General features: G+C 39.9%; 1 protein-coding gene across 2 annotated transcripts in view; it reads left to right on the plus strand.

Moving 5' to 3' along the window:
* The window catches only part of Znf292 (zinc finger protein 292), an 80,400-nt gene that overhangs the window by 34,765 nt on the left and 18,797 nt on the right, over nt 1-26,838 (plus strand). The window contains exons 2-5 of one of the 2 annotated variants that reach the window (XM_045137903.1): nt 10,904-11,058; nt 11,246-11,324; nt 13,850-13,985; nt 24,240-24,442. In XM_045137903.1, coding sequence (XP_044993838.1) covers nt 10,904-11,058; nt 11,246-11,324; nt 13,850-13,985; nt 24,240-24,442 — 573 coding nt within the window. Of the gene's footprint in view, nt 1-10,903; nt 11,059-11,245; nt 11,325-13,849; nt 13,986-24,239; nt 24,443-26,838 lie in introns of those variants that run through there. The other variant, XM_045137904.1, reaches the window with a different exon arrangement.

The raw sequence follows: 26,838 nt of genomic DNA on the forward strand, positions 1-26,838 counted from the left end.
TTAGTCGGTTGCCACACTGGAGTGTGGGCCCAGACTTAACAGATTTTTCCATTTCTTAAAAAAAGAAAAATGAGCAAGAGCTGGAGAGATGGCTTAGTGGTTAAAGCACTTGCCTGCAAAGCCAGAGGATCCAGTTTTAATTTCCCAGTACCCATGTAAGCCAGATGCACAAAATGGTACATGCGTCTAGAGTTTGTTTGTAGTGTTAGAGGCCCTGGTGTGCCCATTCTGTCTCTCTTCTCCTCTGTCTTCTTCATTCTCTCTCTCAAATAAATAAATAAAAATACTTTAAAATGAAAAATAAGCTATAAGTTCCAAGTTTTTTGTGTGCAGTTGCATACTTTTGTATATTAGAAAATAATTTAAGGGCTGGAAAGATTGCTTAGTGGTTTAGGTACTTGCCTGCAAAGCCAAAGACCCAGGTTTGATTTCCCATGTAAGGCAGATGCACAAGGGGGTACATACATCTGGAGTTCATTTGCAGCAGCTAGAGGCCCTGGCACACCATTCTCTCTTTCTCTCCCTGCCCCCCCCCAACTACTTATTTCTCTCATAAATAAATTAATTAAATAGTTTAAAAAGAAAAGAATTTAAAATATCCCTAAACAATATATACACTAGTCAAAATATAAGTCCACAGCTTTAGGAATGCACAGTCTTCTGCCAATGGGATGTGTCTTTCAAATATGGCTCCTCTACAGCATCCTAAAGTCAGGAGCATCACCTATTTCAGGAGAGCAGCCAACTAATGATTCTTTGATAGCTCTGCTTTATAATGGGCAAGAATGTGTCTTCTTTCTGTGTCTGGTCCTGGTGTGTTTAGGGCCATGCAAGTGGCTTGTGTAAAACCTTCAGATTGGTGAGTAAAACATGGTTTCTGTAGAACTGACTAGCACAGTAGTCAGTCCACAAATTGTACAGTCAGTCAACTAGGGTTTAAATCCTTGCCCTGCTTACTAGCATCTTGATTTAGGGGCTTAGTGATCTTTTTTCAGTTGATTTGTTTTTACTTTTCTTTCTTTCTTTGTGGTTTTTTATTTATTTATTTATTTTGGTCATAGAAAATGATGAATTAGGTAGAAATTTCATTTCCGAGTTCCTCAAAGATTATTACAAAATATCCTAATTTTTTTTTATTGGGCTGGAGAGATGGCTTAGCAGCTAAAGGTACTTGCTTGTAAAGCCTGATGGCCCGGATTTGAGTCCTCAGTACTCATGTAAAGCCAGATGCACCTGTTCATTTGCAGTGGCAGGAGGCCCTGGCTGTACTCTTTCTGTCTGCCTCTTTCTCTCTGAAAGTAATAAAATGTGAAGCTGGGCAAGATGGTACATGCTAGTACAGGCGCTGGGGAGGCAGAGGTAGAAGAATGGCTGAGTTTGAGGTCACCCTATGACTCCACAGTAAATTGCATGTAAGCCTGGGCTAGAGTGAAACCTTACTTTGACAAATCATAAATGAATGAATAAAATTGTAAAATAAAAATGTCACAACTCAGATACACAGTGTCCACGTAATGTACTTGATGACATAATGACATAAAGAATTCTTTTAGGTTGTAATAGCTAAATATTTTGTGTAACCATTTGCACTGTTGTGAATGGCATGTTTTAAGCTTTTTTTTTTTAAGGTGAGAATGACATTTTTAAAATGTAAAGGACTTCCCACCAAGTAAAGTACTAACGAGGTACAACCCTGCTTAGCTGCTGAAATCGGGTGAAATAGGGCACATTCAGAGCATTGCCCTACCACCAGTGACTGACTGTTGCTGTCACAACTCACAACCCACAAGTCCATTGTGAATACCAGCACTCTCACTGAGGAGGAAAGAGATTATGGTACCAACACGTGATGTATCCATACAGTTTCTACCTAATAAAAAAAGGGAATTTAAGAGAAAGATCAGATTTACTTCATATAGAAGATGAGCAACTTAATATATAACACATTGAGCTTTTCACATGAATTTGCTGAGAAATGCCTTACAAATTGTGTTGTAGAAGAGTTTTCTCACTTAGAAATGAAAATCTTCATGCTTAGGAGATTTACATGATCACATTAATATTAGCCCATTCTTACTACCGAATGTACTCTTTCCCTTCTTTGAGTAACTGTAGACTTACAAGAAAAGAACAGATGTTATAGTATTAAAGTCTTAGGGCTAGGCATGCTGGCACTTATCTATGATCTAAGGACTTAGAAAGCTAAGGCAGTTGAGTTTTGCCATGTGTTTTAACAAGACCCTGTTTCAAAGGAAGAAAAGGTTACATTGAATTTTTTTAATTTAAAAAATTCCTTCCTAAGAGGTGGAGCTGGAGAGATGGCTTAGTGGTTAAGATGCTTGCCTGTGAAGGCTAAGGGTGCAGGTTTGACTGCCCAGAACCCACATAAGCCAGATGCACAAGGTAGCGCCTGTGTCTGGAGTTCTCTATTTCCCAGATTAAAAAAAAATCAAAATAAATAATAAAAAGTTCCTTCCTAAAATTTAAACATCTTTATATAAGACCTACTATATTCCAGGTACAGCAACACTAGCAACCGATGTCGTACTTATGAAAGAGGTATATTTTGATAGTAAAGATGGTTCCCCCCCCTTTTTTTACATTGGTGGGAGGGGGCATGTTAGTATAATCTCTTCAGTAAAAGAATCAAGACATTACTTGAAACTGTGGCTCCACCTAATGTCCTTATCTGAATTTTAAGAAACAGCATTAATTTCTGCAGAATTTTGGCTTACAGGACCAGAGCACCGAAAAGGTCTCAGATATCTAGAAATCACCTGGCTAGAGAGGAGTTGAGACCCAGAGGCAGTCATCCATCACTATGTCATATACTCTCATTGCTGGAACAAGCTCCAGACTGAAGCAGCTTAAGGGATGAAAGGGTTCGTCCTCAGTTTACAGTTTCAAGGGGAAGCCCATCATGGTGCGGAAAGCATGGCATTGCAGAAAACTGCATTACACCTTCACCTCAGCAAGGAGGAAATAGGACAGTGAGACAGCGAAGGGACTGAGCATAACACCTAGGCCTGGCCCACATTCAAACCACACAGTCCCTTTGTTCTTGAAGGTATTCTCAAGGAGCTTCTTTCTCCTCATAGCCTTTTGAGAGCACACAGGAGCTGGCCTCCCAGAAGGAGGCGGTGTTAGCTAGAGCTCCAGCCACAGGGCACGCTAGCAGGCGTTCTGTGGTGTACTGTCAAGCTCTGCTGCTGCTGCACACACCAGCTGCCACAGAGCTCTCTCATTGGCCCTGAAGACATGGAGGTGGTACTGATTCCAGGGCCAGTTCACCATTTTCATATGGAACATCGTAAACATACCCATTTACCCAGTGCATGTAAAGTTCTCAGACAGTGCCTAGAACATGGTAAATACCAGTAGATGTAATTTGTTACGTGGATTAAACATGCTTTATCAGGCTGTTCGCATGTTATGTAGTTTTCAAAGCCTTGTTTTTAACAGCAATAGTTGTTTACATTAAGTATTGTGTACTGTACATAACTATATGTGCTATACTTTCATGTGAACTGTAACAGACTTGTTTGTAACAATATCATCCCAGTCTATTATGCCATCAGCCTCAATGTCATTAGGCAGTAGGACTTTTCAGCTCCATCATAATCTTATGGGACCTCTGTGACTGTGTTAGTCAGGATTCTCCAAAGAAACAGAATATCAGTAGGGTGTGTTTATATAGAGAAAGTTGTATTAGAAGAAATTGGTCCATATGATTGTGGAGCTTGGCACATCCAGAGTCTGGACTAGCAAGCTGGATACTGGGGATAGGCCAGGGTTGCAGGGGAGTCTGAAGGCAGTCTGCTGCACTCATAGTGTAGCTTAATGGAAGCAATCAAGTGTCCAGAAGCAAGACTAGTATGTTACTGTCTTTGTTCCCCTCTTCCATCCCCTTCCATTCTCCACCAAGCTAGATCCAGTGATTGTCATCTTTGTCCCTATCTTTATGACTAAATGTGAGTAAATCCAGTATACATCTGTCCGCATCTTCTTACAGGGTGTGAGAGTAAAAAGTGGGACTATAGTTCCTCTTCTCTTGGTAGAAGCAGGCCCTCCCCTAGGCCCTATCTAGCCTTAAGGAGTGGGTTCTGGCAGATTCAAAGTCAGCCCTGAGACAGGCTTTCATACTAAGTGACTGCTCTGCTGTCCTGCTGCTTTAGGTTGCATTTACATGTGTCTCCTTCCTTCCTTCCTTCCTTCCTTCCTTTCTTCCTTTCTCCCTCCCTCCCTCCTCTCCTCTCCCCTCCCTCCCTCCTTCCTTCCGTCCCTCCCTCCGGAAGGCAGTAGTCCTCCCCATTCTCTGTCTCTTATATTGAGGAAGGCAGCTGTGCTCACCGTTATACCATCAGCACTCTTGGATTCTTTCCACCCCTCTTCCACAGTGTTCCCTGAGAATGTGAAAGAGATAGTGCTGAGCTCTCAACAGTCCCATTCTCAACACTTTATGAGTTTTGAGTCTCTCCAGTATTACCACCAATTGCAAAAAAGAAGCCTCCTTGATCAAAGCTGAGAATAGCAATAACATATGAGCATAAACATAAATATTGAGAGAGCATTTGATGGTCACAACATAACGCATTTAGCTGAGCACTAGTAGCTTCCCTCCTTGGGCCTATGACCTCCACAGCCATAGGCTTTGGACCAGGTTTTCAGTACAATTCATGAATTCCCTCTCAGGCCTCATGTCTAATCATAGCAGTTGTTACCCTTAAGAGTAAAGCCCCTCTTTCACTGGTGAGCACATGTTGCCTGGCAGTTGGGTTACAGCATCCCCCACTGTTAGATTGCCCTCCACCTCATGGCACTATGACAGCTAACCCTCGGGGAAGAGGAGGCTTCTAGCTCAGTTCCAGCTTGATTTCTCTTGTGTCCTATAACTGAAGCATGTGGTGTCCTCAGCATTAAGGTCTTTCCATGTAGTTCTGTTGGGCAGCCAAGAGCCTTGGTTATTGATAGCCCGTATTGGAGCTGGGCAAGTTGCTCAGTGGCTAAGGGATTTGCCTGCAAAGCCTAAGGACCTGGGTTTGATCCCCCAATACCCATGTAAAGCCAGATGCACAAAGTAGCACATCGATCTGGAGTGCCTATTCTCCCCTCCTCCCTTTCTCTGCCTGTTCTCTCTGCTTGGAAATAAATAATTTTTTTAAATAGTCTGTATTGTTTAGAAGCCTCTTGGGCCTGCCTAACAACTCAGTGGAAGATATCTTAGCCCTGGCACTGGGATTTTCCTGTAATAACCCATGACTTCTGGGAGTAGCATTACCCACCCATACAGGGTACTTCTGTTCAAACTGTTTTTTTAAAAAATATTATTCATTTATTTATTTACTTCAGAGAGAGAAAGAGGCAGACAGTGAGTATGGGCATGCCAGGACCTCCTGCCACTGTAAACGCATTCCAGACATATGTGCCACTTTATGCATCTGGCTTTCCATGGGCACTTGGGAATCAAACCTGGTTGTCAGTGAGCCAGCTCTCCAGCCCCCAACTTTAAAAAACAATTACATTTTAAATTATCTAACAAAGGGCTGGAGAGATTGCTTAGTAGCTAAGGTGCTTGCCTACAAAGCCTAATTGTCCTGATTCAGTTCCCTAGTGCCCATGTAAAGCGAGATGCAATGGTGCATGCATTTGGAGTTTATTTGCAGTGGCTAGAGGCCCTGCCACACCCATTCCTTCTCTGTCTCTCTTCTATCTCTCTCTACTTGCAAATAAATAAAGATTTTTTTTTAAATCGCTAACAAGAAATGGGTTTGCATGTGGCTTTTTCATACATCTTTGACTTTACTTAGCCCTCCACCGTATTCGTTCCTCTTCTCCTTCCCTGTACTCCCATTTAAATCTTTCCAGGCCTCATCCCCCTGCTTGAATATGGCATGTATTCTACTGTTCCTTCCCCCTCAAGCTCTCTCTTTCCCTCCTTCTCATGACTACTTTCCAGCTTCCTGGTCTCTGTTGATTCTCCAACTTACTTAACAAATCTAAAACTTCAAAACTAGCCTACACAAGTGAGAGAGAACATTCTGTGCTTTTCTGAACATGGAATATCTCACCTAGTAGAACATTTTCCAGTTTCATCTGTTTTCCTCCAAATCATTTTTCTTTTCAACTGCATTAAACTATACTGATTGTCATATGTGCTACATCTTGTTATCCATTCGTCAGTTTATGGGCTTCTGGGTGATTCCATTTTCTAGCTGTTATGACTGGAGGAACAATAAACATGGATGGTCAGGTGTCTCAGTAGTATAGAGTCCTTGAGGAGATATATACCCAGGAGAGGTGTGTCTGGGTCATACTATAGTTCTGTTTTTAGCTTTAAAAAAATATTTATTTTCACAGAGAGAGAGAATGAGAATGGGCATGCCAGGGTCTCTACCCACTGCAAATGAACTCCAGATGCATACGCCACTCTGTGTATCTAGCTTTACATGGGTACTGGGGAATTGAACCAAAGTCATTAGCTTTGCAGGCAAATGCCTTAACCTCTGAGCCATCTCTCCAGCCATTATTTTTAGCTTTTAAAAAACCTCTACATTAATTTCCATCGTGGTTAGTATGGTTGTACTCCCACCTACTATCAGTAAATTAGTTGTTGTTTTTTTTTTTTTTTTAATACACCCTTGAGAATTGGCACACCAGGGCCTCCAGCCACTGCAAACAAGCTCCAGACGCATGCACACCACCTTGGGCACATGTGCAACCTTTTGCACTTACATCACCTTGTGAATCTGGCTTATGTTGGATCTGGAGAGTAGAACATGAGTCCATAGGCTTTGCAGGCAAGCGCCTTAACTGCTAAGCCACCTCTCTAGTCCTAAGGTTTCTTTTCCTCCATACCCTCACCAGCATTTGTTTTCTTTCTTTCTTTTCTTTTTTTTTTTTTTTTGTGGGGGGGGTTTCGAGGTAGGGTCTCACTCTGGTCTGGGCTGACCTGGAATTAACTCTGTCATCTCAGGGTGGCCTTGAACTCATGGCAATCCTCCTGCTTCTGCCTCCCAAGTGCTGGGATTAAAGGCGTGCGCCACCACGCCCAGCTTGTTTTCTTGATGATAGTCATTCTGATGAGAGCGAGATCCGTGGATCTCCAAGAAGTTTTAATTTGCATTTTCCCAGTGACTAAGGATATAGTTCACTGTTTCATACATTCATTAGCCATTTGTATTTCTCAGGACTTTTTTTTTTAACTTTGAAACAGGGTCTTGCGTAGATGCCCAGGCAAGCTTTGAACTCACTGTATTTCCCATGAGGGCCTTGAACTCAATAAAGATCCTCCTGCCTCAGCCTCCCAGTATCCAGGATTACAGGCCTTCCCCCAAGACCACCTCTGATGGAATGAAGTATCTTGAAAAAGTCTCTTCTGATTGAAATGAATCTGATCATTTTTGGATACCTGTATGAAAGCCTGTATATACTAAAACAATAGATAGAAATAAGTAATTGTCTAGTTTCTAGAAAGTTGAAATTTATGTTGTGGATACTTACACTTGACAGTGATATGACTGATCCCCCCGCCTTAGAAACAAGGGGAGTTCTGTTGTCAGTACATTCATGTGCCATGAATGTCACTCTTTCAGTGCTTGGGTGTTCATGTGCTCTGAACACTCTTACAGGGTTGTGTAGGTAATAAAGAAAGGGTTCTTTTGCCTTATTGTTTTGAGATAAGTTTCACTCTGTAGCCTACTTTCCTTGAATTTGAGGTGATCCTCATGCCTCAGCCACTCAATCAAGTGCTGGGATTTCAAGAGTGTGCTGCCAGGCTGTCTTTCATTTTATTTTCGAGACAAGGTCTCACTATGTTGCCCGAGCAAGTCTTGAACTCTTAGCACAAAGCTATTCACCCAGGTTCGTCAGCTAAGGAGCTAGGGCTTAGTGTGTAATACACCTGGTTAATTCAGATTAAAAAAAATACATAGCCGGGCGTGGTGGCGCATGCCTTTAATCCCAGCACTTGGGAGGCAGAGGTAGGAGGATTGCCATGAGTTCAAGGTCACCCTGAGATGACAGAGTTAATTCCAGGTCAGCCTGGACCAGAGTGAGACCCTACCTCGAAAGACCCCCCCAAAAAAAAATAAATAAATAAAAAATAAATAAAAATACATATTTTTATTTATTTGAAGTGGGGGAGCATATGGGTGTGCTGGGGCCTCTTGCCACTGCAAACTTCAGGCACATGTACCCTGTTTGTTTGTTTGTTTGTTTAGTTAGTTAGTTCATTAGTTAGAATAGGTGCACCAGGGCCTCTAGCCACTGTAAACAAACTCCAGATGGGTGCACAGCCATATGCATCTGACTTATGTGGGCACTGGGGAATCGAACCTGGGTCTTTAGGCTTCACAGGCAAGTGCCTTATTCACTAAGCCATATCTCCATCCCCTATATATATATTTTTAATAGAGGTATTGAGTTCACTGCAAAGGAGTAGTGTGTTGGGCCCTAACTGCAGTGCTGCCTGCATCAACATACTTTTGGGTTTTTCGAGGTAGAGTGTCACTCTGACTCAGGCTGACCTGAAATTCATTATGTAGTCTTAGGGTGGTCTCAATCTCATGGCAATCCTCCTACTTCTGCCTCCCGAGTGCTGGAATTAAAGACGTGTGCCACCACACCTGGCTTTCAGTATACTTTTTTATAGTGGGTGGATGGTGTATGGATGTGTGTGGGCAGAGGTGTGGAGGCCATAGGAGAACACTGCCTCTTCCCATTGCTCTTCCCTCTCCCATGTGGTTTCCATGCAGGGGAGTGCCTCACTAAATCCGCAGCTGCTGTTTTTATAGGCCAGCTGACCTATCACTCCCCATACTACTGGTATTACAGGATTATGAGACCTTACCTGGCTACTGGAGATAAACTCTGGCTAGTTCAGGCCCTCAAAGGCCCTGCTGCCTGCACTACAGGTACTTTTACCCACTGAGCCATCTCCCCAGCCCTCTTTTTTCCCCCCTTTTGAGGTAGGGTCTCACTCTAGCTCAGGCTGACCTGGAATTCACTATGTAGTATCAGGGTGGCCTCAAATTCTCAGTGATCCTCCAACCTCTTCCTCCCAAGTGCTAGGCTTAAAGCGTGCACCACCATGCCCAGCTTCTCTAGCCCTCTCACATACTTTGTCTGTCTGTCTGTCTACTTACTTGAGAGAGGCAGACACTGGTTGTGGCAGGGCCTCCAGCACTATACACAAATTCTAGATGCATACACCACCATGTGCAACTAGCTTACGTGGGGACTGGGGAATTGAACCTGGGTCCTTAGGCTTTATAGGCAAGCACCTTGACTACTAAGCTGTTTCTCTAGCGCCATACACACACACATTTTGGTTTGTTTTCTCGAGGTAGGTAGGGTCTTGCTCTACCTCAGGAATTCACTATGTAGTCTCAAGGTGGCCTCAAACTCATGAAGGTCCTCCCACCTCTGCCTAGTGCTGAGATTAAAGATGTGTGGCCACACCTGGCTTATAATCCTTTTTAAAATAACTGTGTCTATGTGTTCAAGAATGTAAGCACTAACGAATCTTTTTCCTTCAAGATATGTTTTTTTAAGGAAAGAGTGCCTGAATTTACATGTGTGACTAAATGATAATTAGTTGTAGCAGTCTTCTACATTATAAATTATTTAGTCCTACTTCATGTAGTGTAACCGTAGTTCACAATTTTAATAGCTACCAACTATTACCATGCATGTTTCTGTGTTCCTTCTATTGCCAGTTCTGTGTTTAGTGGGATGGATAAATAGCATTTTGTCTTTCTTCATTATTCTGGTAAGGTTAACTTGAAACATTTACGTAATTCAATTGAAAAGTGATGAATGCTTTTTAGTTCAGAAACCCAACACTATTAGAAATACTAATTTGACCTTATAATCATTCTTTAATACATTTAAAATTGGTTTTATATGCTGGAGGTCTGTTAGGTAATGGCAGATTTATCAAAAAGTGATTTTGACACACTTTAAAAATATTTGTGTTAGGTGGAGTGTTTGGGCGTACAAGATACAAGTGAACACTAGATGCTTACATTGATTTTTGAATCTGGCTTTATTTGAGTGCTGGGGCATTGAACCTGGTTTAGTAGGCTTTTCAAGGAAGTGCTTTTAACCACTGAGCCACATCCCCAGGCTCTTTTACATACTATTTTTTAAGGGACTGAAGTACATCTTCAGTGAGTATATGTCAACAGAAGTATTCTTTTAAATTCTTTACTACATTTATGGCCATCTGTTGCTTCTCTAGTCATCTTTTCAGGGAGGGATATTAATTACTTGTATATGTGCCCAAATTCCTGAAGCACTGGAAGCAACTCAAGGAAAAGGAAAGGTTTATTTCAGCTTCGAATTCAAGACAGTTCAGGTAGGGAAGGCATTAATCAGAGCTGGTCATATCACATCCATGGTCAAGAAGAAGAGAAAATGACTGTTATTGCTCAGCTAGTTATTTTCTTTTTATTCAGCCCTGGACTCTAGCCATGGAATGGAGCCAACCATAGTTAGGGTGATCTTCCCACTTGAGTTAGCCTAACCTAGAAAATCGTTTTCAGACATTCCCAAAGACTTGTTTCCACGGTGATGCTAAATCCTGTTAAATTGACAATGAAATTAACCATGGGGTTGGGGATTGGTAGCATTTCTGAGAAAAGATAACACTTGCCTTGTTTAAAACCAGCCGTGATGAAATGATGCTATTGCTGAATGAATCAACAGATGGGTGCTCTCAACTGCTAGATATGACTCTGATCTTTATTAAAATGACTGCATTTATATTTTAATTAATGCAAGCTACTTTTTGTTTTCATGTATACAAACATTACTTTTCAAAATTTCTTAGTGGGGACACAGTTGATTAGTCAATGTATATTTTTAATTTATATTTTGAATACTTTTTATTATTCCAAAACAGACACTCCTTGAATATGCAGAGAAATGGAAAACTTCAGAAGACCCCTTACCTTTACTGGAGGTATACACAGTGGCTATCCAAAGTTATGTTAGCGCTCGGCCTCACCTTACTTCTGAGTGTGGAAGCGTAGCCTTGGTTCTGGAGCGCTTGGCACTGTGAGTAGACCTCTGAAATGTGAATCAAGACTGTAGTTAACTTGTTCTGAAATTTTGTATCTCACTTGTAATAATTTAATGGGAAAAGTATTAGATTGGAAAAATCTGCTGATATTAGAATGACTGGTTATATTTTACTTTTCGTTTTAATAACCATTTGTATCTTTACCGGCTGTTTGTATTTTAGGAGCTGTGTTGAACTGCTGCTATGCCTACCTGTTGAGTTCTCAGATACACAGTGGGAACAGTTTCAGACTCTGGTGCAGGTGAGAATGTTTACCTCCTCAGTGTGGATAATCAGTTTTCCTTATGCTTAAAAAATTGGCTAAATCTTTTCTAAGTCATGTTAAAATGAGCTGATGCTCTTGTTACCATGCATGTCGTTAAGTAGTACATGTTAAGTACTAGTTGCTGAGTGAGTGGGCTCCTGTAGATGGGTTGGAGGGATAGTACAGGGTGTTGCCTAGTGTGTAGACACTTGTATGTGGATTGGATGGCTAGTGTAGCATGTTGTTGAGTGAGTAGTAACGTGTAGGTAGATTGGACGGATAGCTCAGCATGTTGCTGAGCGCGTTGACACACGTAGGTGGATTGGATGGATATAGTGCAATCCCTAAGAGCACATACTGGGCCTCTCCCCAGAGCAGGAAAGGAAGACAGAGGCCCTTGTTGGGGTTTAGAAGTGGTTTAATTAATTGCTGAAGATCTAGAAAAGGTTTGTAAGAATTTAAACACATCTTATGTTCAGTAGTGGTTGATGTTTTGCTTACTGTAAAGGTGAAGAAACAGGTTACTCCTCTCTAATGCTGATGTGCTTAAGCTTGAAGCTCGTACAGCTGTGTCAGAGCATTTACTGAGCCACGACTCTGGAACCACATACCTGGTCTCCTGCTTCTGGGCAGTAAAGTGTGCGTGCTTGTTTCTGAGGGCTCCTAAGAACATTATCTGTATTCCCAGCATACAATTGTGCTGGCTGTATTATTGCTCTAGTAAATACGGAGTGTTTAGTTAAAAAAGCATGTTCCAGCCGGGCGTGGTGGCGCACGCCTTTTAATCCCAGTGCTCGGGAGGCAGAGGTAGGAGGATCACCCTGAGTTCAAGGCCACCCTGAGACTACATAGTGAATTCCAGGTCAGCCTGGGCTGAGTAAAACCCTGCCTTGAGAAAACAAAACAAAAAGCATGTTCCTCCTAGTTAGTTTCATGAAGGCATAGTTCTATCTCTGTCTCTCTCTCAAAAGGTTGGAGTCTAAAGACGGTTAGCTTTAAATTTTAGATCTGTGAAATAAGTGATAGGCAAAGAAATACACTTGTCTGTTTCACCATGGAACATTACTTTCTATCCAGTACAAGTCCTCGTCAGGTAGGGTTCCTCTCATGGTGCCCTACGCATTAACACATGCTTAATTGTTGACTGTCATGTCTGTCACCTTACAGCTAATTTGTATTTACCATGTATCTTCCGTGTTAGTGTTTTCTCCACAGCTAGTGTTTGTTTTAGGTGAATAATTACTTCAGAGCTTTATTGGTATTTCATATATACCAACCAACAAGACAACTGTTTGTTGACAAACATAAAACTAAACTTTTTATTCTACTGCCTTTGTTTGCTTACATCAGAGAAACTTAAACTTACACTTCTGAAACAAAAGAATTGGTTAATATACTTTCATATAGGTTTATAAGTAGGTAATTTTTGATGGGGAGAGTTGGTGTTAGAGGTTAAATCCAGGACCTTACACATGTTAGGCAAATGCTCTACCACTGAGCTAAATTCCCTAGCCTCAGGAAAATAAACTTTTTTTTTGGGGGGGGGGGGTCTTTCAAGGTAGGGTCTCAATCTAGCTCAGGGTGGCCTTGAACTCAGGGTGATCCTCCTACCTCTGCCTTCTGAGTGCTGGGATTAAAAGCATGCACCAACATGCCCTGTGGGACAATAACTTTTCATCCATATATGTTCAGCCACCATCTAAAGATTTCTTAAAATCCTTGAGTTTGTGGAAATAAAAAGACCTTCATGACTGACTATCACATACAGCCATAAGAGTTTCTGTGACACTTTGCTCCTATGTAGGTTAATTTATACCAGTTACATTCCCATGTTTTTTAACTGTTTAAATATTTCTCTATCTCTGCTCTCCCCCACCCCCTGGATAAGCACCATAGTAGCAAATGTTAACTACTCTCTCCATACTTTGCCCCAAGAAATTCTCAATAAATATGTTCTAAATTGAGTTAAGACTACTGGTATTTGTAGATTGAGGAATATGATTTTGTGAACACTGGAAAAATTAATAGGCAAGGTCCAGTACCATTACTGGCATGATATTTCTAAGACTACTAATGAATAAATTTAAAAAACCCTGATTGGTTTTTTCATAAGTCACTTTTATTGGAAGTGTAAGTGTTCACATATACCATTTTTCAGCCTTCTTTATTCATGGTACAATTTTTTAATACCCTAGAAGATATTAAATGTGTAAGGTCTTTGTATGCTTATAGGTGTTACAGTCACTTCTTTCAGAAGTGCTTTTACTCTTGGTTTGTACTTGGAAAAGGTAATATGGGCTTATTTGTATTGGTACTATTTGAAACTGTTGTAAATGGTTTGCTTTCTGTCCTTGAAGTTTGTCTTGAAATATCTGAAGTAAAGAAATACAGCAATTTGTAATGAGATGTGAAAATTTTAAGATAATGTCTTTACTTTTCAAGTTTAGTGTTATATTTAAAACCTGATAAGCTTGCTTTAAAACTCTTTTGTAATTCTGTGGATGTTTATTTAATGTTTGTAGGTAGCTCATGAAAAGCTGATGGAGAATGGCAGCTGTGAATTGCATTTTTTAGCTACTCTAGCTCAAGAGACTGGGGTGTGGAAAAACCCGGTACTATGCACTATTCTTTCCCAGGAACCATTGGATAAGGATAAAGGTAAATTTCCTAGAGAGAGAAAACAGAAAAAGGATCATAAGACAAGAAAAAATATAATGTTTTGCATTTTGTTTCTCTCAAGAGAGCCCAAAGAGTGTCCATCCATTATTTAGATTTCATGTGAAGGACTTCTTAAGGCCTTTCACCTCTGGAATTCATTTCTCCTTGGAGAAGCTTCTCTGTGGCATCCTGACAGTTGCCAGTGTGGCTTGTATTGATGGCATTGTACATGACAGGTCAAAAAGCAAAATACGTAGTTACTGGTTTTCCACAAAATAGTCTTTTAGGATGATGACTCTTAATTTATTGCACATTGTTGTTCTATGAGCTCAGATAATAAAGAGCGAGTTAAACCCAGACTCACTGGTATTCTATTGTAAGTAGATGGCTAAGTCACTAATAAAGAAGACAGTAGATTCGAGTTTTAAGTTGTACCCACTATGGAGAGCAGCACAGCTGTCTTTTAGGCATTTTAGGACTGTATGCACAGATCTCACCCTAAGCTACTTAACAACCAAGAACATTAACTGGAGTAGTAAATAAGAAGTTAAGCATCTATTTACCACTATCTGCTTTTGCATTATTGCTGTTTTTCTTGTTGACTGTTGACAAAGTCTAGGTAATTTTGCTATGTGACAGCAAGTTCTGGAGGCCATGAGGTGGAATATTAAGCAAATAATGCTTGTAAATTCCTTTGGTACTCTTATAAATTTACCAAAAGGTTTCCCAGGACAGCTGCAGACATTTCTCAGGCCAGTGGTTCCCTCTTGTTTTCCTTTTTGACTATTTCCCCAGGCTTTCTTGTAGTTCTACTCTCCCTTAATGCTCACAAGCAGTTTAGTTTTAGTATTCTGTTCAAGGGTATCTGAACTTTCTGTAGTGTTCATAAGACTTTGGAGAAATAAAATTAGATCTTAAGTATTTGTGAATATATGTATGCATATTTGTTTGTTTTGGTTATTTGAGATAGGGTCCCACACTTGTAGTCCAGGCTTTCCTCAAACTTGCTGCAATCCTCCTGTCTCACTCCCAAGTGTTGGGATTGCAGGCATGAGCCACCACACCTGGCTGATCCTCAATATTTAAAACAATAAAAGTAGAGAATCTTGGATACTTTGCTCTTTCTTTTCTTTTCTTTTTTTTGAAGCCATGTTCTTAGCCAGGACCTTATTTTTTTAATATTTCGTTTTAATTTATTTGATAGAGAGAATGGGCATACCAACCCTCTAGTCACTGCAAAGGAACTCCAGACACATGCGCCACCTTGTGCATCTAGCTTACATGTGTCCTGGGAGTTTCATTTTAATTTATTTGATAGAGAGAATGGGCATACCAACCCTCTAGTCACTGCAAAGGAACTCCAGACACATGCGCCACCTTGTGCATCTAGCTTACATGTGTCCTGGAGAGTTGAACCAAGGTCTTTTGGCTTTGCAAGCAGACTCCTTTAACCATCTCATTAACCCAGATTGATTGTTTTTGACATACTGTATTTATCCTAGATTAACATCAATACTTTTTATATATGACATCAAATTATACTTTCTAATCTCAGCTTTTAGAAATACTAAGCATATATATTAATAGTAATAACAAATAGCATTGCATGTAGTTTCTGACAGTATAAAGTGTAAAAGTGTTTATATGTATGATTTAATAATCTTTGATGAAGGCAAAATCCTTAGTGTCCTTTGTCTCTTACAGATGAGTAAATGGAGTGTCAAAATAATGTTGTTTTTTTTTCAAATCACATTTCTGGTGATAGAACAGAGGCCGCAATAAAAACTGGTCCCAGCCTCTACTCTTCTGCTGAGATGCTCTGTTGCACCTAGCCTGCCAAAGTAAAATCGCAGCCAACCTAAATGAAGGACTAGCTTCTCTTTCCCATTACTGATTTCTCAATAACATTTTGCTAAACTCACACATTTTAGCAGGGAAAAAAGAAGTATCTACCAGAAGTTTTAATTGTTGTTCTAAAAGTCATGTGCTGAACTTCCCTATTTGTTTAAATGCACGTAACATTGTACCTGTTAACAAATATGTGTGTCTGTCCATCTCTTTATTGCTTTATTTCTTAATCTTCCCCTGGCATAACCACTGGAATAATTTGTACTATGTATCCAGAAGGAATTTCTACAAAGCAGATAGAGTGTAGGTGACCAGATTCTGATCAAACTCTTGATGCATCCAGAGTTATTACATGATTTGGGGAGGTTTTGTAGCCATAAACTTCATTATTTTTCCATAGTCCTCTTTTTTTTTTTTTATTTAAGGGGGGGCCAAATAGAGAGAATGGGTGTGCTAGGGCCTCCAGCTGCTGCAAAGGAACTCCAGATGTGTGCGCATCTGGTTTATGTGGGTCCTGGGGAGTCAAACTGTGTCCTTTGGCTTTGCAGGCAAGTTCTTTTGCAGTGGCTGTAGGTCCTGGTGCTCCCTTTCTCTCCCCCTCTCCCATCCTCAAATAAATAAATTAATTTAATTTTCTTTACGAGAAAAAAGAAGAGTGGGAGATTAGAGAACAATGAATATGCCTCTAAAAGATAAGCACATTGGTTTATTGTAAAGCCTTTGAAATGTTGATTATTTACATAGTACCTGTTCCCTTAATCCTGAATTTAGTTCAATAGTAATCCAATGACACCTGCTAAATCCAAGCTAAACAAACAAGAAAATAACTCTGATTTGGAAGTGTGAGGATAGACAGGACTCAAAGTTATGAATGCTGGTTTCACTTGAGGCTTTTAGCATCCTGGAATGAGGAGCTATAGCAAGCCAGTAGCAGCAAGGGTGCTTTGTTTTCTGTTTTTGTGTCAGGGTTGAGCTCATTGTGTAGACCGGCTAGCTTTATACTTTTTTTGTCCCTACCTTTGCTTGTGGGTGCTGCAATTATAGGCATGAGCCACCACATCTGGCGGCAAGTTGATGGTTTTAAATATCAAAGGAAGTTGAGGCTTAATTAACATATCTAGTGGCTTTCTTTAGCCATAACTGGGCTATCCTACATTTTTGAAATAGGGAAGCCTTAATACTCATTCTTTCCTGTTTGGTTCTGTTGGGTTTGACAAATATGTAAGTGTTGTGTATCCACCAGTAAACAATATCACCTACATTTCTTTCTCTCTTTTTTTTTAATATTTTTTGTTCATTTTTTATTTAGTTATTTGAGAGCGACAGACATAGAGAGAAAGACAGAGGGAGAGAGAGAGAGAATAGGCGCGCCAGGGCTTCCAGCCACTGCAAATGAACTCCAGACGCGTGCGCCCCCCTTGTGCATCTGGCTAATGTGGGACCTGGGGAACCGAGCCTTGAACCGGGGTCCATAGGCTTCACAGGCAAGCGCTTAACCGCTAAGCCATCCCTCCAGCCCTTTCTTTCTCTTTTTTTCTTTCCTTTTTTCTTTTTCCGGGGTAGGGTCTCACTTTAGCTCAGGCTGACCTGGAATTCACTATATAGTCTCAAAGTGGCCTCAAACTCACAGTGATCCTCCTACCTCTGCCTTCCAAGTGCTGGGATTAAAGGCGAATGCCACCGTGCTCAGCAATATCTCCTGTATTTCAGCCACTCAATTATCTCTGCAAAACTTAACAACTACAATCTCCCTGCTATTTATAATTTTGCCTTTTCTATAGTGTCATATTATTGTAGCCTTTTCAGTTTAGTTTCTTTACCTAACGTGATACATTTACCATTTCTCCTTTTTAAATTCATTTCCTTTATCACTGGTCATTATTATATGATACATGTGTACATACATACATGTACACATACAGGTAATAGACCTGTTGTCTATTGTCCTATTAAAGCACTTCTTGTTTGCTGACATTTTTGGTTGTTTGAACAAAGTGGTAAAGACTTATACTGTTGTATGTTGGGTAGACATTTCCATGTAAGTGGAGCAATTGCTTAGCTTTCCAAAAGGCTGCCAAAGAGTCTTCTAAAATAACTCCTGGTTTATGTTCTTGTCAGCACCGGTCAGTGATTCCTCTAACCAGACCATTCTCAGCACATGTGGTGATGGCATATTGTTGTTTTAGTTTGCAGTTCTATGATGACAGATGATACTGAACACCTTTTATTTATTGTCTGTGTATGTTCAATGAAGCATTTATTTAGATCATTTGCTGATTGTTTAACTGGGTTGTTTCGTTATTGAATTGTAATGAAAAGCTGTTGGTGTTTTGGACACAAGTCCTTCATCAGATCCACATTTTATATCTGTGTTCTGACTGTGGCTTATCCTCCTTCCTGACCATAACTAGGAAAGCAGAAATTCAGACTTTTAGTGAAATCCAGCTTCTCAGAATGTACTTTTATGAATTGTAATTTCTTTGTAGAGTATAACCTAATTCAATGAATCTGCTTGGCTCTTAGTAGTAGCATTTATCTTACTGAAAAATCACAAACCTTTTAAAAATATTGCTTTTTAAATTCTTATCCAGAATACATGTATTCCTCCTCCTACAGTTTGGCAAATATACTATCAGCTTTGTTTCAGAAAGGTATTCTGCTGTTCTGTGCTGTTTGACTTAAATCTCACTGTAAATATCCTAGGAGATGCCATCAGCCTGCTCCCTGCTTCTTCGCCACAGGGAGAGTTAGGATCACACACATGGGGCTGCCGGCAGGCGTGCTGCCTGAGCCCAAGCGGGGGCTGTCTCTGAAAAGCCTCGATGAAGTAGAGTTTAGCTTCTTGGCTTTAGCTTCACCAGCATTTTACATGTTTCATTGCCCTTCTTGGACCTGAGCTTGCGTGTGTGCTTGCATGTGTGATTTTGAAATAAAGTGCTCCCTACAGCAATCACCCTGAATTCTCAGGTACTTTTCCTCTGCTTCTATATTGGGATAATTTAGTTGCATTTTTGTCAGCTTGCCAATCCTTTCTGTATATTACACCTGCAATTTTCTCTCCTCCCTTCCACCCCAACTCCTTGTTGTCAAAGGAAATTCCTAAAGCTTATCCAAATATTGTTGTCTACCTCTTAGCTCCTGTGAGTAGTGTTGTTCCAAATTCAAGAGTACAAATGTTTGAAATTATGCTTTCAATTTCTGAGGGCATATCCAGAAATAGGTTAGATGAATTGTATAGTAGTTCTATCAGATGTACATTTTGCATTCTAGGGTAATGGCTCATTGGTTAAAGGCACTTGCTTACAAAGCTTGTAGGCCCAAGTTCTTTTCCCCAGTACCCACATAAAGCCATCCATACACACAAAATGGTATGCATCTGCAGTGTTCATAGTGGCAGGCAGCCCTGGCATGCCCATTCTGTCTGTCTGTCTGTCTCAAGTAAATAAATAAATATTTTTTTTTAAATAGTTTACAAATATTTTTCCCATATTTTGTTTTTTTCATTTCGTTACCATGCCCTTGCACAGAAGTTTGAGATAGGCCCATTTGTATATTTTTCCTTTTGTTACCTACATCTTTAATGTCATAGTCATGAAATAATTGCAAAGTCTATATTGTGTTTTACCTACTATACTTTTTTTTAAAGGAGTTCTATAGTTTTGAGTCTTATGCTTAGGTCTTTACCCATTTGAGTTAATTTTTATAGTGGGTTCAAGATTAATGGCCCAATTTACATCTTTTTATCTGTTTAGATTTTTCAAGACAGGGTCTCACTCCAGCCCAATCTAACCTATAACTCACTTATGTAGCCCCAGTTTGGCCTTGAACGCATGGCAGTCCTCCTCCTACCTCAGGGATTGAAGGTGAGCACCGTGACTCCCAGCTTTATTCTTTGGCATATCGATACGCAATTTTTCCAACATCATTTGTTGAGGACTTTTTTCTCAGCACTTTTTTTAAAAACAGTTGTTGTTTTTGAGGCAAGCCCAACAGACTGGCCTTCTTTCTTGCTTGCTTGCTTCCTTCCTTCCTTCCTTCTTTCCCCTTTTTAAATGAGTGAGAGAATTGGCATGCCAGGGCCTGTGGCCGCTGCAGTCAAGTTCCAGACACACACGTCCCCTTGTTTGCATGTGCGATCTTGCACTTGCGTCACCTTGATGTGGGATCTGGGGAGTCAGACCTGGGTCCTCTGGCTTCACAGGCAAGTGCCTTAACCACTGAGCCAATCCTTCCAGCCCTCAGTGCTCTTTTTGATGGTCATCTGGTTAGATGCTGTTGTGTTTCTTTCTGGACTCTATTCTTTTATGGTCTATATTTCTGTTTTCTTGTCAGTATCACATTGTTTTGATCATTGTACCTTTGTAAGATAATTTGTAATGTGTGAGATCATCAAATTATTTTGCCTATTCATGATGCCTTGTGATTCCATGTGAATTTTAGTATGCTTTTGTTAGACAGCTTTTTATGTTTATTTTTATTTGAGAGGCAGGGGTGGGAGGGTGTGGAGAGAGAGAATGAGCATGCCTGAGCCTCCAACCACTGCAAACAAACTCCAGACACATGCACTACCTTGTGCATGAGTTCTGGGTAATTGAACCTGGGTCCTTTGGCTTTGCAGGCAAGCATCTTGACTGCTGACCCATCTCTCCAGCCCAATTTGGTGATTTCTTAACCACAATATATTGCAAATTTTAATGTGTTCAATTCCTGACTTAATATTATAAAAGTGGAATTTTATAGAAAAGGGCTATTTTTACATAAACTGGCTGAATATTATGTATTTTCATTGTAATGTTAAGTCTCCTAGTTGTCCTGATAGGTTTAGAGGAGGTAAAATCTTTTACGTATATGCAGAGAAAGAACCTACGTTAAATAGCAGTTCAATTTAAAAGTGTTTTGTATTCTTGTGAGTGGGTAAAGCATAATAGGGTTTACAGTCTGGTACATCTGTTTAAAGGTGAAGGACACAGACTTTCCCATACATCTGGCAAACACTAAGCCAGATGACCTTTGTGCTTTGTGAGGTTGTCGGTTCGAGATTAGACGAGAGAAAGGAGAGAGTGCAGCGCAGTGGTAGATGAGTTCCAGGGAAGGGCAGGGTGAGAGGGAAGGTAGCTTTTAATTTTTTGTTGGCTTGTTTGTTGTTTATTGTTTTTCGAGGTAGGGCCTCACTTTAGCCCAGGCTGACCTGGAATTCACTATGTGGTCTCAGGGTAGCCTTGAACTCACCATGATCCTCCTACCTCTGCCTCCCAAGTGCTGGGATTAAAGGCATGCACCACCACGCCCGACAGCTTTGAACAAACTGATTTGAGTATTAGAGTGTAATCTTCACTTGACTCTTTAGACTATTAAATTATTTCCACTTTAAGGCTACTGCACAAGCCTGCTGTTAACAACTCTAATTTTATATTTTACTTATTTATTTGCAAGCAGAAACAGACAAGAGAGAAGGGAGAATGGGCATGCAAATAAACACTAGATGTATGTACCACTTTTGTGCATCTGGCTTTATATGGGTACTGGGGACTCTAACTCGGGTCATTTTTGCAGTCAAGTGCCATAACCATTAAGCCACCTCTTTAGTCCTGCTAATGATTCTAATTAGAAGTAGACACAATAGTCAAATGGGAGTTGGTTTTCTTTTTTCTTTTTCACTTACACTGTGTAAAGTTAGAGGTCCGACACCTGTTATTCTAGTCCTGCTTCTGTCAGTTAGATGGCTCCGTGACTGTGGGAAATAACTTGTGCTTTGGGAGCTTCAGGCTCATTGCCATCGAATGATAGAACTGCACAGAAATAGGACCCCGTGAAGCCTCCTGTTCTAAAACCTGTTTGGCCTTAACTGTAGCAGTTATTTTCTGTTATTTAAAAAGTACCTGTAGTTTTTAAAACGTATGTGTGTGTGTAGTACAGTCATGTGTATGAGTGTTTATGTATGTGTGGGCACGTGTGTGTGTGTGTACGCATGCATGTGAAAACCAGAGGTTGACATTGAGTATCTTCCTTAGTTGCTCACCAGCTTATTTTTTTGAGCCAGTCTCACACTGAACCTGGATTTGGCTAAACTAGCTAGTCAGCAAGCCCAACGCTTCTCCTGTCTGTTTCTCCCCAGTGCTAGTATTCCAGGAGCACACCACCTCTCCTGACTTTTACATGGTTCCTGGGATCTAACTCAGGTCCTGATTGATGCTTTCAAAGTGAGCACTTTACCAACTGAGCCGTCTCCCCAGCCCATGAAACCTTAATGTGTATTTTCATAATACATCTATTTAACATAAATTATTGTTCCCAGTTTATCTTCTGAACTTACATGGTACCGTTTGAAATTTGTAGGTGTTATTTGAAGTTGAACCTTGGAGTGCCATCCATTTTGTTAGATACCTGATATCTTTAATTTTTTTTACAGTTGTCTTTCAGATTCTAGATTATGAGTCTTTGTTATATTTAAAATAATTCCCAGATTTGTTTCTGACATTTTGTTTCAAGAGAATTATATTAGGAAACTAAAGCTATTTTTTAAGCATTTTTTATGTCAATTATTTATAAGTAGCTAAAGTGACCTTATTTTAATTGTGATCAAAGTTTTCATTTAAAAATCTTCAGGGGACTGGAGATAATGGCTTAGTGGTTAAGGCACTTGCCTGCAAAGCCTAAGAACCCAGGTTCAATTCTCCAGACCCCATGTAAGCACATGGTGGCACATGCATCTGGAGTTGGTTTGCAGTGGAGCTGGAGGCCCTGGCATGCCCATTCTCTCCCTCATAAATAAATATCTTAAAAAAAAAAAAATTGGGGGCTGAGGAAATGGCTGAGCTGTTAAGGCACTTGCCTGCAAAGCCAGAGGACCCAAGTTCGATTCCCTAGTACCCACATAAAGCCAGATCCACAAGGTAGCACATGCATCTGGAGTTCATTTGCAGTGGCCAGAGGCCCTGTTGTGCCCCTAATCTGTCTTTGCAATATAGTTGTCCTGGCAGGATCATGTAATAACATTTATGTGAGAGTCAGTGGTACCAGATGCACATTTAATCTGTTCGTGTTCAGTGTGCATAATTATTGATTTTGTCTAATGTAAGTAGTAGAGACAAATAGGTACAGGGGTCTGGACCTGAAGTAAAGGATGAAATTTGAGATCCTGATTATATTGCTCAAATATTTATGATTTAATACTGAGGAGTTATGATCATAGTAATTTGTAGACAGATCTTTACATTAGATCAAAAGTAAAGATTCTAGAAAGGAGCACAGACTATTTAAAAGAAGGAAAGAATTGGACATGGTAGTACACACCTTTAATCCCAGCATTTAGGAGGCAGAGGTAGGAGGATTGTTGTGAGTTCAAGGACACCCTGAGACTTAACATGGTGAATTTCAGGTCAGCTTTGGCTAGAGTGAAACCCTACCTCAAAAAAACAAACAAAGACCCGATCTCATTTCCATCTTCCACCCTGCAAACTACTTACTAGACCTCTTCTTCATGTGTCAAGTAGAGAAAATGGTGTGCTTCGTTTACAGTGTTTGAAACTTAATTACTGGATGTTTTCCAAAGACTAGCTAAATATCTAGAAACAAATGTTAAGCATGATTTCTATTCTGGTAAAGAAAACTTAGAAAAAACCTTAAGCTCATACTTGTTAGAATGTGAATTCTCCCTCATAAATACAAAACAATAAAATTCTTGTTTGTAGACACCCCCCCTCTAGAAACACTAGGAAATTCACAGATTTAAACAGTATAGAAATGTGTTATGCATAAATTTGTCCCTGGCATAGATTAAAGTGTACAGGTACAATGACAGGAATTCACTGAACAAAATATTAGTTGAACTTTCTGTTCTAGAATATCTAAAAAAAAATTTTGTGTGTGTTGCCCAATAAGTGTTAAGTGCCATAACATAAATTTTCAGGATACTGACCCCTGCTGTTTTAAGAATAACTGCTGTGGCAAGAGTAATTTGTATAATTTTAATAAAATTCAGTGCAGAATTATTTTTATCTTCAGGATACTCAGTCCATTCTAAATGGCGTTTTATGGGATTAAAAACATTTAGTGCATCTTTAAAAGTTGGTGAGCCAGGCAAGGTGACACATACCTGTAATCCTAGCATTTGGAAGGCTGAAGAAGGATACAAATTTTAGGCCAGCCTATACTACATATAAAGTTGAGGCCAGCCTGAACTGCATAGTGTAGTTATCTGTCCATCTACCTCCACCTACCTCCCAAAAAGTTGGCAATATAACCTCCCTTGCTTATATGGTATTGTGTAATAGCCTTACTTGCAATAATAAATTGCCAAAAGGAAAAGTTTTAGTTCCTTTTAAAAAGCAGTCCTTTTAAATATATATTTATATTGTACATGAATTGCCAAATGTTAATAATCTATTATGTCTTGTTTTTTTAAAGTGAATGAATTTTTAGCTTTTGAGGGTCCCATCTTATTGGATATGAGAATTAAACATCTCATCAAAACAAATCAGTTAAGCCCAGCAACTGCTCTAGCAAAGCTGTGTTCTGACCACCCAGAGATCGGTTCCAAAGGTAGTTTCAAGCAGACTTACCTTGTCTGTCTTTGCACATCATCACCAAATGAGAAACTAATCGAAGAGGTGAGTATATGTTTTCTGTTAGTAATTATTTTTTTAAATGGAAAATTAATTTTTAATTAGGTTAGAACATTTTAGACTTCCCTTATTAACCATTAAGGGTGCATTATTGTCCACCTTACAATTGGGTGTGCTCCTGGGTGGGGACACTTTGGTATACACTTCTGAGTGGGGACACCTTAGCTCTAAGCAGCTTTCACAAGCATATGTACACATTCTGTGCATATTTTGATTATGTTGACTAAATTAAGGGAAAGATGAGGGTAGCTTAACAGTGCCATAGGATATTTGTATTTGAGCCATAATTTCAATTTTATTTGACTTTGGGGTACTTGAAAATACATTTACGTGGCTAATTTAAGTTATAAGGAGAATAATCCTAAAAGATGTCATATAAATTTTCTCTGTATACATAGACATTATGAAATTAAGAGAATTAAAAGTTGATGTAGAAGCCAGGCATGGTGGCGCATGCCTTTAATCCAGCACTTGGGAGGCAGAGGTAGGAGGATTGTCATGAGTTCGAGGCCACCCTGAGACTCCATAGTGAATTCCAGGTCAGCCTGGGCTAGAGTGAGACCCTACCTGGAAAAACCAAAAAAAAAAAAAAAGTTGATGTATAACAACCTGTGCTTAAATAATTTAGATTTTAAAAAAGCATGTATCTCTTGACTGTAGCATAGTAAAGAGAGAACTAAGGAATTGTGGGGATGGACTTAAGGATATGTTTGTTTTGGAAAAGGCTAACATAGAAGATACAGAAAATAATTACCAGACATGTCCAAGCCCCTGTATTGACTGAGCAGTTGGTAATTAGAGTTCAGAAGCAAGATTGTCTCAAGACAAAAACAAAACAAGCAAACCAACAACAACAACAACAAAAAACCCTGGAAGATCACACCATATAGAACAGCTTATAGAGTAAATGTAAACAACCATATTTCTTATTAGAAGGTTCCCTCTGGTATTTTTTATTTGTTTGTTTTGTTTTTTGTTTGTTTGTTTTTCAAAATAGGGTCTCACTCTAGTCCAGGCTGGCTTGGAATTCACTATGTAATATTAGGGTGGTCTCCAGCTCAGAGCAGTCCTCCTACCTCTGCCTCCCTAGTGCTGGGATTAAAAGTGTGCACCACCACGCCCAGCTTCCTTTTTGGTTTTTTGAAGCAGGGTCTCTAGCCCAGATTGACCTGAAACTCACCTTGTTGCTCAAGATGGCCTTGAACTCAGGGTAATCATCCTACCTCAGCCTCTTGAGTGCTAGGATTACAGGCCTGCACCACCTCACCTGACAAAAGCCTTACAAATTGTTGAGTATTCTGTTGTGTGCATTTATATTAGACACGCATTGGAAATTTGTTTTTAATCGTCCTGTGTTAATTGTCCTGAGATAATTATGTCAAGATTGGTTTGTCAATAAGGCTTATTATTTCTGTATTGGGGAAATTAGCCAGATACTCCATGCCCCAACACGTACACTTTGTTCATTTACTTTGTTTTATTTGGTTTTTACAAGCATTTTAGTTTTTTAAACCTGATTCTTAGAAAATGATGAGCTTTGACTTTGATTGCTGGCATAGAAAGTAAAACAAAGTTGAAAGATTTGTGTCTGATATTTCATCTGACTTGAATAAATACAGAAGTTTAAAAAGCAATCCCAGCAATCAGGAGGCAGAGGCGGGGAGATCACTGTTGAGTTCATGGCCAGCCTAGAACTACAGAGTTCCAGGTCAGCCTGGACTAGAGCAAGACCCCACCTCAAAATAGCAAAGAAAGGAAGAAAAGAAAAATGCCCTCCTGTTTGTCTTGCCTCGTCATTCCCTTATCCAATAATCACGTTTGGGATTGCTATATAGGCTTCACCCAGACACACTCAAGTCCTGACAACCAGTCACTGTCCTCCCTTCACACATCTTCTCATTTCATTGTGCTGATCAGCCTCATGGTTGTCTGTGACTACATAATTCTGTTGGGTTAGTTTGTGGTGGTGTTTACCAGACTGAGAGGAACTTGTGTTGTTGTCTGGTATGTATATATCCTTGTATCCTTGTTGGGAATATTCTGTAGAGTACATTTCTGGAAATGGGGTTGTTAGATCAAAGAATACACATTTTAAGAGCTGGGCATGCTGTCACACAACTGTAATTCCAGCATTTAGGAGGTTGAGGCAGCAGAATTACAAGCTGAAGGCCAGCCTGAGCAAGATTCTGTCTCAAAAAAAAAAAAAAAGTGTGTGTGTGTGTGTGTACACATACATACATACATACATACATACATACATACATGTTTTAAGTAGAATAAGGCCAAACTATCATTCAGAATACATTGTGCCAATAAGTGTACCCCTTAAAAATCTAGTGTAGGTCGTTTCTTCTTTATCAACACTCTCGTGTTCATCTCCT

Source organism: Jaculus jaculus, chromosome 19 (genome assembly GCF_020740685.1).
Source record: "Jaculus jaculus isolate mJacJac1 chromosome 19, mJacJac1.mat.Y.cur, whole genome shotgun sequence".
Lineage (NCBI taxonomy): Eukaryota > Metazoa > Chordata > Mammalia > Rodentia > Dipodidae > Jaculus > Jaculus jaculus.